Below are 15,630 nucleotides of genomic sequence, written 5' to 3'. Positions count from 1 at the left end.
TTGATCACACAGCATTGCCCTGAGAAGGGCATTGCTTGTCACTAGTCACTCGACTGTTTCCTTTCTTCCTGGTGGTGGAGAATGAATAAAGATTTGTACACCTGTTGTTTTTCACTGTGTCACACACCTGCACACACACAACATGGGTGCTGGGGGAAAGGTAAGTACTATCTCAGTTAGACAATAGTGTGGGGGTAATAAAAAGATAGACAAAAAAAATAAAAGAAAATAAAAAATAAACAAAAGGATCAGAGGTTCTGTTCACTCTTGAGAGCTGGCTCTGAGGGAGCTGGATAAAAAGTTAAAAAAATTAACAGAGAATTCCTTGCTCTCCTCTTCATTTTTTTGATCACACAGCATTGCCCTGAGAAGGGCATTGCTTGTCACTGGCCACTCGATTGTTTCCTTTCTTCCTGGTGGCGGAAAATGAATAAAGGTTTGTACACCTGTTGTTTTTCACTGTGCCTCACACCTGCACACACACAATATGGGTGCTGGGGAAAAATATAAGCACTAATGCTATTAGGTGGTAGTGTGGGGGTTAAAAAAAATTAACAGGGAATCCCTTGCCCTCCCCTTCACCTTTTTGATCACGCAGCATTGCCCTTTGATGAGAACGGCATTACTGGTCACCGGCCACTTGGATGTTTCCTTTCTTTCTGGTGGTGGAAAATGAATAAAGATTTGTACACCTGTTGTTTTTCATTGTGTCCTACACCTATATACACACGACATGGGTGATGGGGAAAAATAAGCAGTACTACAGTTAGGCAGTAGTGCGGGGAAAAAACAGAAGAAAAAAGAAAAAAAATGATCTCAGCAGGAGATTTAGAATCTCCTCAGTTTAGGGGACTGACACATAGCTGGCTGGTTACAGACAGTTTACTGTGCACAAATAAATGAAAGGTGACTTGGTGATGGACTAATGGCCTCCGTGCAGTTATTTCAGAAAACATCTAGGATACCTGCTGACCATGCCATCCCTTGCCAAAAGTGCACAGATGGACAGATGATACGATTTAAGGCTTCAGTGCCATCAAAAAAACATTTACTAATAATTCATATACATTCCAAAAGTTTGTTTCATTATGAACATCTAATCATAAAAATTTTGATTTTTTACTACGTATGTTAGCCAAACCAAATACAGCAATTGTTATGATTCCAGCTATTGTTCTTCCCAGACAAGTCAGATCCCAAACAGGAACCTGGCTTGATTGACATTATTTTGATTAGATTTTAACAGAGGTTTATTAACAAAAGAACCTTGGGTGTATAATAGTTCCAGGAAGATATTTGCAATTCATCCACTTAGAATAAAAATTCAAAGACTTTTTAAAAACACAGTAAATGTACAAATCTATGAATCCCAAAATACTCATTCATAAAATAAAAAGAAAAATAACAGCTTTTGTATAGTTCCCAAAATGCATACCAGCTACAGGATCCAAAAAGCCTCTTGGACAATATTTACCCCAGAATTCCTGCATCTAACACCTCAATGGGTTTACGTCACTATGATTTTAATGTTTAGACTGGAATTGCAAATATCTTCTTCTTTGAGCTATTATACACCTGAGGTTCAAGACATCAGCTTCAAGTAATGTCAAGCTTTTACTCCAATATTTCTGGTCTGGGACTAGCACTAACTCTTCAATCTTAAGGAAATCAGTTTACAATTTTCTCTATGTTCTTCCCTTCTCAGGAGGACAGGTATACATGCCTTCATATTCCAAGCAATGCACTAAACAGCTGCATTCATAGTATCAACTGAAATCCAAAAAATTCCCTCTCCAAACTGAGTGTTCCGTTTAGACTTTAAAAAAAGTTCCAGAAATCTCTTAAGACTGTGTAGCCCCATTATTTGCCTTGCTGTTTGTAAAACAATTTAAAATAAGCAGAAGTCCATTCATGGTGCACATAACCCATTCACTGTAAAGTCAGGCCTCAAACACAGTTTTAAAATAAATCACCACAGCTACATAAGTACTTACAAATTAATTACATTTCAGACACAGAAAATCCACTGGTCACTAACTCAAAAACCATAAACTCAGACATCTAATGAATAACTTTAAAACTGAGTCAGAATCCTTGAATTCCTCCCGAATAGAATAGTGCAACTACAGCATGCGCACTGCAGTGATTCAATGAAGGCAGCCCACCACCACCTTTTCAAGGGCAAACTAAGAACAGGTACTAAATGCTGGCTCAGCCAGTGACACCCACATTCCACAAGAGAACTAGAAACATATATTAAAATCCCACAGCTTAAATCATACAATATATTTACAAAATTGTGGAATGTTTATTTATTAAACTTACACCACTTCAACTGGCATTACAACCATGCCTTTCAAATAGCTGGCACTGAAATCACTGAGGGAATAGAAAAGTATTATGCTGGCTTGACAAGATAAGGCTTATCTAAACTCTCCTTGACAGAGCTTTACATTTGTCTGCCCTCTCCTGCAAGTTACCGTACTGATATTGCTGTTATGGAGTCATAAAGATGTGCAGCATGGAAACAGACCATTCAGTCCAATCTGTGCATGCCGACCAGATATCCCAACCCAGTCTAGTCTTACTGCCAGCACTTGGCCCATATCTTTCTAAACCCTTCCTATTCATGTATCCATCCAAATGCCTTTTAAATGTTGCAATTGTATCTGCCTCCACCACTTCTTCTGGCAGCTCATTACATACATGTACCAACCTCTGCGTGAAAAAGTTGCCCCTTACGTCTCTTTTATATCTTACCCCTCTCACCCTAAACCTTTGCCTCTAGTTCTGGACTCCCCAGCCTCAGGGAAAAGATTTTGTCTATTTATCCTATCCATGCCCCTCATGATTTTATAAACCTCTATAAGGTCACCCCTCAGCTTCCGACGCTCCAGTTATATGCATTGTTTTTGGCTTTACACAGTACATTAATGTGTATTCCATTCCCCAGGGATGAATACTTCCCAGGATGAGAGAGAAGTAGCTCCATCACATGCATACCACAAGTCTGAGAAGGAAGCCCCATTTAACAAACAATAACCAATGAAGTGAAAACTAATGGTGGTGGTAACTGACAAGTAGCCACAGCAGGGATGTTCAAGGCTGGACGAGTAGGTACAATAAGACCCTTGGATGTTTAATTAGCTAGGTTTGCACTCAAAGTTGTACAGATTATCATGCAGGATTTTACAATCTTCAGAGTCCTTGCATGGAATGGTAAAGAATATTTCATATACCAGCATGTGGATGTCTCCAAAACTTTGGAGAACCTGCAGCATAGCATGGAGGAAAGGATAAACTCCAAATTAACTGGAAGTCAAATCCACTAGGACAGGGATATTCAATGCTAATTTACTAATATTTACCACGTACTACATAGATCTTAGCCTTCACACAAATCTGGTCTCCAGACTATCTTCACACATATCTTTGGTCATCTGCAAGGGATAGCCTACAAGTGCAGAACAACTAAACAGGGGGGAAAAAAAACAAATACCAATATAAATGTCAAAGATCTGGCAGCAGTGACAATCATTTCGTTACCCAGAAGAAACATCTGTACTTATGTGGTGCCAATAAGTGTCCTGAAATGCTTTAGAGGTGAATTATCAAACAAGATCTGACACAGAATGACATAAAGAGATATTGGCAGAGGTTCAAAGTCTTGGCCAAGGAGAGAAGCTTTTAGGAGAGCCTTCAAAGGAGGAAAGACTGGTAAGAGAGACAAAGATGATTAAGAAAAAGGTTTCAAAGTTTGGGGCCAAGGCAGCAGAAGGCACAGGCACCTGTGGTGAAGCTATTAAAGTTGAGAATGTGCAAGAAGCCAAGATGGAGGAGCACAGGTATCGAAGGATTACAAATCAAACGGAAGTCAACTGCTAAGAGAGGGAGGGTGACACCAGGGTGAGACTTCAGTGCAATGATTAGAATTTGAAAATGGTGTTATTATCATATAAAAAGTCAGCAAGCACTGGAGTGAACAGGATTAGTGCAACAAAGAACACGTAGTACAGTTTTAGGATATGCTGAATTCTCACTTGGGTGAAAGCTAGGAAGTTGGACAAACTTTGGAACAGTCAAGTCTAGAAGGTAATAGCATGGATGAGACTTTCAGCCTTAGATAAGATTAGGTGTTTGCCACAGGACACTAAAGCAGTTCTTCCTATTGCAATAGTACATTAAACAAGCAGAAAGTTAAAAAATAGAGAACAAACTCCTTACACTTTCACCAACAGTTGACACTTGGACGTCAAACAGTTGTAAAAGGACACACAATATGGAAACTAGCTGGTTTCAATTTTAATCAGTGATAGAAGATTTGATTTTGGACTGAGGAGACAGAATGGTGCTGGGAGCTCATGCTTTGGTTTGTTGTGCAAGACAAATAGGTTTCAGGATATCATAGTTGTAAAGTATCAGTTTATTGCAAAGTGCATCATACATTGTTGATTTGAGGAGTAAAAACACTATTTTTAACCAGGATCTGTCAATCACGTCTTCCCACAAGTAAAGCCTTGCCATGCAGTCAAGTGCAGCCAGTTATCCTTCTTTCTGCTCTATCTCAATGAAAGTAGAGGGTATTCCTCTCGTCTTTCTTGCTATACATGGCTTGGAAAGGATGGACGCTAGGAAATTGTTTCCGTTAGGTGAGGAGACTAGGACCCATGGACACAGCCTTAGAATTAGAGAGAGTCAATTCAGGACAGAAATGCGGAGACATTTCTTCAGCCAGAGAGTGGTGGGCCTGTGGAATTTATTGCCGCAGAGTGCATTGGAGGCCGGGACGCTAAATGTCTTCAAGGCAGATATTGATAAATTCTTGATGCCACAAGGAATTAAGGGCTACGGGGAGAATGCTGGTAAGTGGAGTTGAAATACTCATCAGTCATGATTGAATGGCGGAGTGGACTCGATGGGCCGAATGGCCTTACTTCCACTCCTATGTCTTATGGTCTTATACAGATTCCCCTTTGTAAATGGTGACTTTTTGGAATACACTGTAGCTTGCATTTCTGTTACATCTGTGATGATTTTGCTCCATTAACAAGATAATAGTGTCCTTAGTTTTTTTCAAGAGGCCGTAAAAATACAGATTCTGAAAAGTCTAAGTTTGAAGGGCTTTAGGGCCAATTTGATTATAGCTAACAGATACTGCCTCAAGAAAAGACTTTCAAGTTTAAAAGCAACTTGTACAATGAAAGTGTTATGGCCAGTTCTCCCAGCTCAGCTTTTCCCTGGTTTGATTTGGTTTTGGCAGTCTAGCTATTCACTGAATAGTAATCAGGTAGTATATGAAGCTGCTGGACCAAAGAAGCAGGTCCATGCTGCTCCTCTCTCTCCGAATTGTCTCCTATAAGACCCTGTGTTTGATTTTACCTTCTGTGCCAAGGGGTGCTTATGGGGATTGTTGCAAGTAATTGGAGCAGCATCATTAAGTTGGGATAGTCTGCTGGGTATTTGGATAGTTTCAGGTATTCAGTATTCTCTTCTGTTTGTGTTTCATTTGGTAATCTTGTAAATAAATTCTGTTTTAATTAAAACCAAGTGATTTGACCAACTGCGTCCCTCCTGGAATATCCACATTACACCTACCTAAAACAGCTAGCAAAGTTAGGGTCTGGGCTACTTTATTGAAATGTTTTGAGAGAGTCTGGCCTGGTCCAAAGCATATCTTCAATTCATTAAAACAAGATTTGATAGTCACACAAATACTGATAGGTGAACAGAACTTTACGGATGTGATATGGACAGAGTTTTTGATGACCTTATGTTGAATGAAAATGCAAAGTACAAGGCTGGCCAGGATAGTGTTGAATTCATCAAGGAGGCAGTTTACGTGTGATGCAACTAAGTGTTTAGAAGCTCAGGATCAAATGTGATACCAAGGTTGCAAGAAAGCTCATTCAGGTTCAGAATGTTGCAAGGAAGAGAAATGAAGAATATGGTCAGCAGTGAAGACGATGGCTTCAATCTTATCAGTATTTCATTGCGGGTAATACTTTTCACTCAGAACTAAATAGTCGACAAGTCATGTGACAATTTAGAGGTAGTGAAGAGGTTGGATAGAGGTGGTGATAAGCTATCAATACTTTCCTGTAGCTATATAGTTGGACCCCATTTGACTTAGCCAGACATCAACAGCATTCTTTTCAATTTCTGATGCAGCTATTTGTTCTACAGGAACTTCAATGACAGTAAGAGCTGAATTGTAACTTTAACGCAACTTCTTGTGGGAGCTCCAGATGACATTAAAGAGCAAGGGGTATCTGTCTTCCAGAGATAATTCATTCATTCAAGATTAGACTTGAAATTGTGGAGGCACTATGGGCTATCAAAAGATGAAAACAGTGAGATTTCCATTAACATGGCATAGATTCAGAGTCATGGAGATGTACAGCACGGAAACAGACCCTTCAGTCCAACCCGTCCATGCTGACGATATCCCAACTCAGTCTAGTCTTACCTGCCAGCACTTGGCCCATATCCTTCTAAACCTTTCCTACTCATATACCCATCCAAGTGCCTTTTAAATGTTGCAATTGTACCAGCCTCCACCACTTCCTCTGGCAGCTCATTCCATACATGTACCACCCTCTGTGTGAAAAAGTTGCCCCTTAGGTCTCTTTTATATCTTACGCCTCTCACCCTAAACCTATGCCTCTAGTTCTGGACTCCCCCGCTTCAGGGAAAAGCCTTTGTCTATTTATCCTATCCATGCCCCAAATAATTTTATAAACCTCTATAAGGTCACCTCTCAGCTTCCTTCGTTCCAGGGTAAACAGACCCAGCCTGTTCAGCCTCTCCCTATGTCTTAAAAATCATTTGTGGTCTTCTGCTGTGACGGTCCAGTAATCAAATAAAATCCTTTGCAATTCATATATGTTCCACATGATTATACTGAGGTACACTTGACAGCTACATGGGTGCTTATGAAACTGCACTTTTGGACACCTGGGAGAACTGTTGTGTCCTCTGAATTGTAGCTTTTGCTCCATGGGGAATGTGATGCAAACAAGGTTCAGTCACCTTCCTAATGAACAGCTATATAGAATTCCAACTGATTGGGTAAATGTTCCCTGTGCTAACTTCAAATAAGCATCCGGTTTAAAAGTTCAGTGTGGTGCTTGAACTGTGAGCAAGCGAGATGCTATCTATAGCTCAGGTTTCAGTAGAGAACACAACTCAGTGACAGCTTCCCTGCTGAAACCAAAATTGAAAGTAGTTTCGGAATACACTCATGTTGTGGTGCCTTCATCAATATACATAATCTCTGGTTGCTAAGGATAGCCACCAAAAACACAAGAAGAAGGCAAAACAGCCTTTCTTCCCTCTGCAAACACAGCCATAGGAGGAAATGATTGCAGCAGAAGGCTACTGTAGAAATGCACATACAAAGCGAATTGCAGAATAGTACTATTAGGTAATGGAAAAATTGTAAGCACTGACTGAAATGACATAGTCAGTTCTGCAATTCACACGTCAAAAAAAAACAATCTAACCTTGTGTGATAAAGTGCTGAATCAAACAACATGAGGCTCCTGATGTTCATTATACATAGATACTCAGTAAATTGGGCTTGCTTTACAAAAGATTTCAGCAAATTTACTATGGGACCAATATACATAATGCTGTACAATTAAATAATCTTGTTGCAAGGGACAGCACATAATACTGCCAACATAACTGCACAACCTCCTCTCCATCAGGAATTCAGCATGTGCACACACTAAGGCTGTTTGACCTGATATGCCAATTTACACACTGCCAACAACGGGTTTCATCTAAGCAGGCCTTTGGAAAACATTGTATATTTCTGTGGTCAATTAATTAATGAACACAATGAAGCTGATGGACTGAAGTGTGTTTATTTCAATCCAAGTAGTGTTATACATATGAGCTTAGAGTCTGATGAGTAAATGGGACTATGATGTTGTGGCCATTTCAGAGACCTGGTTGACTGCTCAACATTCCAGCGTTTCAATGCTTTAGCCAAGATAGAGAGGGAGGTAAAGAGGTGGAGGAGTTGCTCTACTAATTAGGGAGAATGTCACAGTTGCACTCAGACAGGACATACTGGAGGGCTCATCCACTGAGGCAATATGATACCAGGTTATGGTCCACAAGGTTTATTTGAAAGTACAGGCTTTCGGAGTACTGTTCCTTCAGCAGGTAGCTCGCTACCTGTCAAAGGTGCAGTGTTTCAAAAGCTTGTACTTCCAAATAAACCTGTTGAACTATAACCTGGTGTCACTTGCTTTTTAACTTTGTTTACCCCAGTCCAATACCAGCACCTTCATATCATGAGGCAACATGAGTAGAGCTCAGAAATAAGAAAGGTGCAATCATTCTGATAGGATTTTACTATAGGCCCCCCAACAGCCACTGAGATATTGAACAGATATGAAAAGATGCAAAAACAATAGGGTTGTCATCGTGGATGACTTTAATTTCCCCAATATTGACTGAGATTTCCTTACAGCAAGAAGCTTAGACAGGGCAGCATTTGTTAGATGCATCCAAAAGGGGTTCTTGCAATAATATGTGGTTTGTCCAACTAGAGGAGGGGCCATACTAGATCTTGAATTGGCTAATGAGCCTGGCCAGGTGATTGATCTTTCAGTGGGAGAGAATTTTAGAAATAGTGATCACAACTCCTTAAGTTTTCAGATACGTCCTTATTCCAGTAATTCCTTACTAGAATAAAGAATAAGGATGGCAAATTATGGGACCCATGGATGACCAGGGAGATTGTGAATTTAGGAGACAGTGAGGTCTGCAGATGCTGCAGATCAGAGTTGAGAGTGCGTTGCTAGAAAGGCACAGCAAGTCAGGCAGCATCCGAGGAGCAGAAAAATTAATGTTTCGGGGCGGAGCCCTTCATTTGGAATGAAGGCTCCTGCCTGAAATGTCGATTGTTCTGCTCCACAGATGTTGCCTGACCTGCTGTGCTTTTTCAGATTGTGAATTTAGTCAAAAAGAAAAAGGAAACATATGTAAAGATTAGAAAGCTATAATCGAACAGAGTCCATGAGGAATGTAAAGAAAGTAGGAAAGAACTCAAGCAGGAAATTAGGAGAGCAAGGATGGGCATGAAATGTCCCTAGCCGAAAATGTGTTGCTGGAAAAGCGCAGCAGGTCAGGCAGCATCCAAGGAACAGGAAATTTGACGTTTCGGGCATAAGCCCTTCTTCAGGAATCATTCCTGAAGAAGGCCTTATGCCCGAAACGTCGAATTTCCTGTTCCTTGGATGCTGCCTGACCTGCTGCGCTTTTCCAGCAACACATTTTCGGCTCTGATCTCCAGCACCTGCAGACCTCACTTTCTCTCTATGAAATGTCTTTGACATGTAGGGTTAAAGAGAATCCCAAGGCATTTTGTACATATATTAAAAGCAAGAGGATACCTAGGGAAGAGGGTAGGTTCACTCAAGGATAAAGGAGGGAATGTGTGCTTGGAGGCAAAGGATATGGACAAGATTCTAAATGAGTACCTCGCATCGGTATTCACCAAGGAGAAGGACATGGAGGGTAGTGAGAGTCACGTAGGACATGCTAATATGCTAATAGCGTATTTTGAGGTCGTGAAACAAACAATGTTAGGCCTCTTGAAGAGCATTAAGGTGGATAATGATCCAGGGCTTGATGGGATCTGTTCTAGATTATTGAGAGGCAAGAGAGGAGATTGCTGGGGCCTTGACCAAGTTCTTTGTATCCTCACTTGCCACTGGAGAGATCCCTGATGACTGGCAAGTAGCTAATATTGTTCCTCTGTTCAAGAAGGGGAATTATAGACCAGTATGTCTCACATATCTAGTGGGAAAGTTATTGGAGAAGAAGCTTAGGGATAGGATGTACATGCATATGGAAAAGCATGGCCTAATTAGGGACAGTCAGCATGGCTCTGTGCAGATCAGGCTACTAACTTGATTTTTTTTTAATGGAGGCGATGAGGATGATTGATGAAGGTAGAGCAGTAGGTGCTGTTTAAATGGATTTTAACAAGGCTTTCAACAAGGTCCCACATGGCTGACTAAGATGCATTGGATCCAGGTGACTTGGCCATTTGAATTCAGAATTGTCTTGCCCATAGAAGACAGAGGGTAGTGGCGCAATGGTGTTTTTCTGGCTGGAGGCCTGTGACTATTGGTGTTCTGCTGGGATTCGTACTGGACCTCCACTGTTTGTGATACATATAAATGACTCAAATGAAAATATTGATTGGAGGGCTCGCAAGTGTACAGACGACACAAATATTGGGGGAGTTGTGGATAGTGTACAAGGTAGTCAAAGAATACAGCTGAATAGAGATCAGTTACAGATATGGGTAGAGGAATGGCAGATGGATTTTAATCCAGGTAAGTGTGAGCTGTTGTACTGTGGGACATCAAATGTCAAGTGAAAGTACACAGGTAATGGCAGAACCCGTGACAGCATTTATGTACTGAAGAATCTTAGGGTTCTTGTCTATAACTCCCCGAAAGTGGTTACACCAGTAAATAGGGTGGTAAAGAAAGAAGGAAATGATGTTGCAGCTTTATAAAAGTTTGGTTAGGCCATACTTAGAATATTGCATTAAATTCTGGTTGCCACACTACAGAAAAGATGTGGGAGGCTTTGGAGAGGATGCAGAAGATGTTTATAGGAGTGCTGCCTGGATTAGAGGGTATGAGCTATAAAGGAGAGGCTGGACAAACTAGGTTTATTACTCTGGAGTGGTAGAGGCTGAGGAGTTTATATAATTATGAGATACCTAAATAGGGATGACAGTCAGAACCTTTTTCCCAGAGTTGAAATGTCTAATCCTAGAGGGCATGCATTTAAGGTAAGATGGGCAAAGTTCAGAGGAGATGTAAGGGCAAGTTTTTTTCCCCATGGAGTGTCGGTGCCCAGAATGCGCTGCCAAGAGCGGCGGCGGATACAATAGGGGCATTTAAGGGGTTTTTAGATAAGCACATGAATAAGCAAGAAATGAAGGGATATGGACCATGAGCAAGCAGAAGAGATTAGTTTAACTTGTTCAGCAAAACATCATTGGTCAAAGAGCCTGTTCCTGTGCTGTACTATTCTATATTCTGTGTAATTCCTTTTGAAAGATACTTGAGGAAATTTATCAGTTTTCTTTCAATAATAACTGATAAATATTGCCTTTAAACAATATGACATTCAATCCACTTCATGTATAATCATTTACAAAGTGCACACATAAAAATATTATACAAAAAATGTCAAACTATTAATTACTATTTTGTTCACAAGCTTTTCAAGTTACTATTTCCTGAGTTCTTCATTTTTTAAATTAATTCGCAGGATGTGGGCATTGCTGGCTGCCCAGCATTTATTGCCCATCCATAGCTGTTCTTGAGAAAGTGGTTGTGAGCTGCCTTTTTGAACAGCTGCAGCCTACCTGCTGTTGGTGGACCCACAATACTGTTAGGGGGAATTCTGGGAAATTGACCCAGCAACCGGCAGTATATTTCCAAGTCAATTGTTCATGACTAAAACCTTTAACATTGTTTGCATTACTTAAAGATTATGACATGTTAAGATGCTACATCATTAGATCTCAACTATCCATCATTAATATTTTCTCTAAATCTCATACATCAAATAAATCCTTAATAATAAGTACAGAAAATTCTACAGATATCGACACATCTGGAAGCATCTGTGGAGTGAAATCGGATTAATATTTCAAGTCTGATACGACTCTTCTTTGGACCTTCTGGTATGTTAATTCTTTATTTATAAATCCTTGTTCATTGTTTTAAATTTCTTTACTTGGATTAGCAAGAACCTGTCACACTTTTCTAAGAATTAATCATTGAATATATGTTGCAGCCAAATGCCCTTTGTTCTTTAACAAAAAAAATTAAGAAGTGATGGTATTCCTCAATTTGTAAAGGTTGCATTATTTTGACTTCAATAATTACAAATTCTAATGAGAATTCTTAAATTTATTTTGTTCAAAAACTTGGAAGGGGTAAATAAAATTAAGATTATTGCTAATCTTTGCAGTGCATGTGCAATGTCTCCACATTCGCTGGCATATTTATAACCAGCTTTAAAAGGACTGTTATGCTGATTTTTTAAAACTTTTTATTTGTCCATTTTTCTAATTTATACCTAAGATTTTGTACCTAAGATGGCGCCGGAAATGGCGACTTTGTGCACTTTTCGCTGTACTCATGTATCCCTGTACTTGAGTACATGTGACAATAAACCTGACTCTAAATTCTAAATAAGCTCTGAATGTTTTAGACCAAGAGTAAACAAGAAAAGTTTCACCTCAGCGCCATCTGGTGACAATAGTGAATGGATGAATGTATTGTCCTCCACGATAAAACATATTTATACATTTATGTTTACTACACTTTTCTCACAATAACAAATAACTCCGTTTTTAATGCAGTTCAGTCAGTGCAATTAAAGGTGCAGACCTTATGGTAAGAATTCAGTGGTTATGTCTGAAGGATGAGAAAGCAACTACAGTGAAATCTAAACAAAGCCTTTGGTGTCAGTAGATTCCCCACTCACGCCCTCAGTATCTTAAATCGCGTCAGCAGGCACTTGCAATTTTCTTCAACTTATCGGCTTCTTTTCAATTGAACGCACTGTTAAACAGTAGTTTTGCCAGAAAGGGAAGAAAGCTTTCCAGTGCGTTCAGGATGTAAACCCCGCGGTTTATGCATACAGCGCAGTCATATGATTTCCATTATGTGTGATAGCAATGCTTTACAATGCATACATGTGTAATCAGAAACAAATGAAACGTTTAAAGCCATCATAAATGTGATCAAATCTTCATTAAGAATCAAAGAAATTCAACCATCTCCCAAAAAAACACAACGTGAAAATCGAATAAAATTTTAGTTCGGACATGCATTTTTCTTTTGGAAAATAAAAAAAAGCCCACCATTAAAATAAACCACGGGAGCTATACTTACCTCCTCTACTGTCAGGGGCATGCAAATCCTGAACTCCTTCACCAACATAGTCCTTCCTCGTAAGACTCTTTCCTTCCCAGAAACTCGCAATATAACTCGATTTACTGTATTTCGAACGTAGTCACTGCACAGTTTATGGGGTGAAACGAATCAACCCTTTCTTAGCTTCTGAAGGTTCATGCATCAAAACACAATTGAGTCTTCGCTATCTTTCAGGTCCAGTTTCAAGTTCAGATCATGTGAATGCAGACAGTCGGAATACACAGAAACAGCTCCTTTGCGAGCATTACTGTAACTGTATCTTGTTTAACGAAGAGAAATCAAAGAAGAAATCGCTTTCATTCCAGCAGAGTCATTGGTAAGACAACCTTACTATGCATTAACCAAAAAAATGTAAGAATGTGTTAAGTCGCAACGCCACGGCAGGACTTTCTTGTTCCTTCAGTCTTTCCTTTCCCAGATAAAAGCGAAGTCGGCGTATTTCCTGTTTCAGGTACTGGGTATCTCCCTTACATAACACAGCAAACCAGCCTGGTTTTTACATTAGTTCTCCTCGCAGATCTCGATGGGTATTATGTATCCGATGACTGTAACAGTTGTAGCAGAACTCCCTTCAGTTTCGTCCAGTGACGGCAGCAGAAAGGGTACTGACTCCATCCAATAGGAACAAACTGGTCTGGAAAGTGGAGAATTTAAACAAAATATCACGTCTTTTAATTGTTATATGCCCCTTAGGGGGAATAGCTTGTTCAGTCATATAATCAAATTAAATATGTGGTTTCTGATTATGACAAACGTTTTCAAATCTAGATTCATTCAATGGATATTTTAATGCACACCAAATACATTAATATTGATATGTCTGACAGTGATCAAAACGAAGTAATATTAACTAATTAGTATGAACTGATGAGCACTTCAAAACTGAAATTTGATTATTTGTAAAATGGGGTGAAAACAATAATGTAATCTTGAACAGATGTTTGACTGAATACTGCTAAAATATTTTCACAGAAACTAACCTGACTGAGCGTTTCAAATATTTTTAGTTAACTTGCTGGCGACAACAGAATTATTCTGGAAACAACTCGAGCAGTTTCCCACAGGTGAAAAGATAAAGTCGCCATATTTCAACCGGACCATAGGGATGCTCTCTTTTGAGAGCGAGATGATGACTGGTATAGTTTAAACTAGAATTCACTATGCCTCAGGCAAGTTGAGAGGTTGACAAGGGGGATCCTTTCATGCTAACCTCAGCTCATGTAGGAATTGAACTCATGCTGTTAGCATCACGCTGCAATGCCAAATCAGCCATCCAGCCACTGAGTTAACCTACTGCAATGCAGGATACATGATAAAATAATCAGGATAATTAGTTATTACTATTCTCTTTCTTGGTTTAGAATTTGGATCTTTAATAAAAATTGCTGCTTAATACAACAAAGGCCTACACTTTCAAGTATCACTACTGACGTTTGAGAAGCAATTGTACATCACCAATGGGACAGTGTATTTACTTTGACCACTTGAAAAACAGATTATCTAGTCACGACCATACTGCTGCTTGTAGAAGCTTGTGCGCAAACTGGCTGTTTCCTACAACTTACACTTCAAAATCTCCATTAATTGTAAAATGCTTTTAAGATATTCAATCATGAAAAGCATGTGTTTAGTTCCTTGATCACTGCAAAATCAAAACCACACAAGATCCAGATTTCAATAACATTATCCAGTATCACAAAAGCCTTACTGAAAAACAATCACTTAGATTTCTGCACTTGTCACATGCCTGCAAACAATTTTGACCAATCTGCCATACTCTAGTTTCCGATACTTTTTCAGAATGATTGCCAAACTTTAGTAACCCTATTTGCATTACACTGTTCTTTCTCCCTGTTTTGAATCGATCACCTCATACACTTATACCTGTCGAGGACTTATCAACAGCAATAGCAGAATCATAACTTCATGGATAGGTGCATCCCTCATTTTCTCAAAATCAAGTTAGGAAACTAATCCTGGTTCAATAAGCAGTGTAAAAGGCATACCAAGAGCACAACCATGTGAAATAACTGCAAGAAGCCAGTATCCATCACCAAGTCACCTCTAATTTACACATGCATAGTATATGACACTGACGCAACTAGCTCAGAGCCGGCTGCTAGAGTGGACAGGACCCAACACTTCTGTTTATTTTTTTCTTTTCTTTTTTTTCCTTTTTTAACCTCCACATGCTGCCTAACTGCGGTAGTGCTTATTTTAACCCTCAGCACCCATGTTGTGTGTGTGTGCAGGTGTGAGACACAGTGATAGACACAAGGTCCACCAGAAAGAAAAGAAACACCCAAGTGGCCAGTGACAAGCAGTCCCCTTCACATCAAAGGGCAATGCTGTGGAATTAAACAGTGAAGAGGAGGGCAGGGATTAATTCAAAATAGAGTTGGAGGGGGAGATAATGCACTCCACTCCCTGCGGCACCCACCTCTCCCTGAACAACTCCAGGGTGTCGGTGGACACCGCGTGCTTCTTTTCCAGAGACACCTGGGCTCTAACGTAACCGCGGAAGAGGGGCAGGCAGTCGGCCCTAACAACCCCCTCCACGGCCCACTGCCTGGACCTGTTTATGGTCAGTTTGGCCAGACCCAAGAGCAGACCCACGAAGAGGTCTTCAGACCTGCCCTCC

At 40.0% G+C, this 15,630-nt stretch overlaps 1 protein-coding gene across 1 annotated transcript in view; it reads right to left on the bottom strand.

The window, feature by feature from the left end:
* Positions 1 to 13,469, bottom strand: part of LOC132827749 (cytoplasmic phosphatidylinositol transfer protein 1-like) — a 285,683-nt gene extending 272,214 nt beyond the window's left edge. Inside the window, exon 1 of the mRNA XM_060844442.1 lies at positions 12,948 to 13,469. Coding sequence (XP_060700425.1) covers positions 12,948 to 12,995 — 48 coding nt within the window. The 5' untranslated portion in view covers positions 12,996 to 13,469. The remainder of the gene's footprint in view (positions 1 to 12,947) is intronic.
* Between the last annotated feature and the right edge of the window lie 2,161 nt (positions 13,470 to 15,630).

This window comes from Hemiscyllium ocellatum, chromosome 25 (genome assembly GCF_020745735.1).
Source record: "Hemiscyllium ocellatum isolate sHemOce1 chromosome 25, sHemOce1.pat.X.cur, whole genome shotgun sequence".
NCBI classification, from domain to species: domain Eukaryota; kingdom Metazoa; phylum Chordata; class Chondrichthyes; order Orectolobiformes; family Hemiscylliidae; genus Hemiscyllium; species Hemiscyllium ocellatum.
This window is presented reverse-complemented; position numbering and strand designations above follow the sequence as displayed.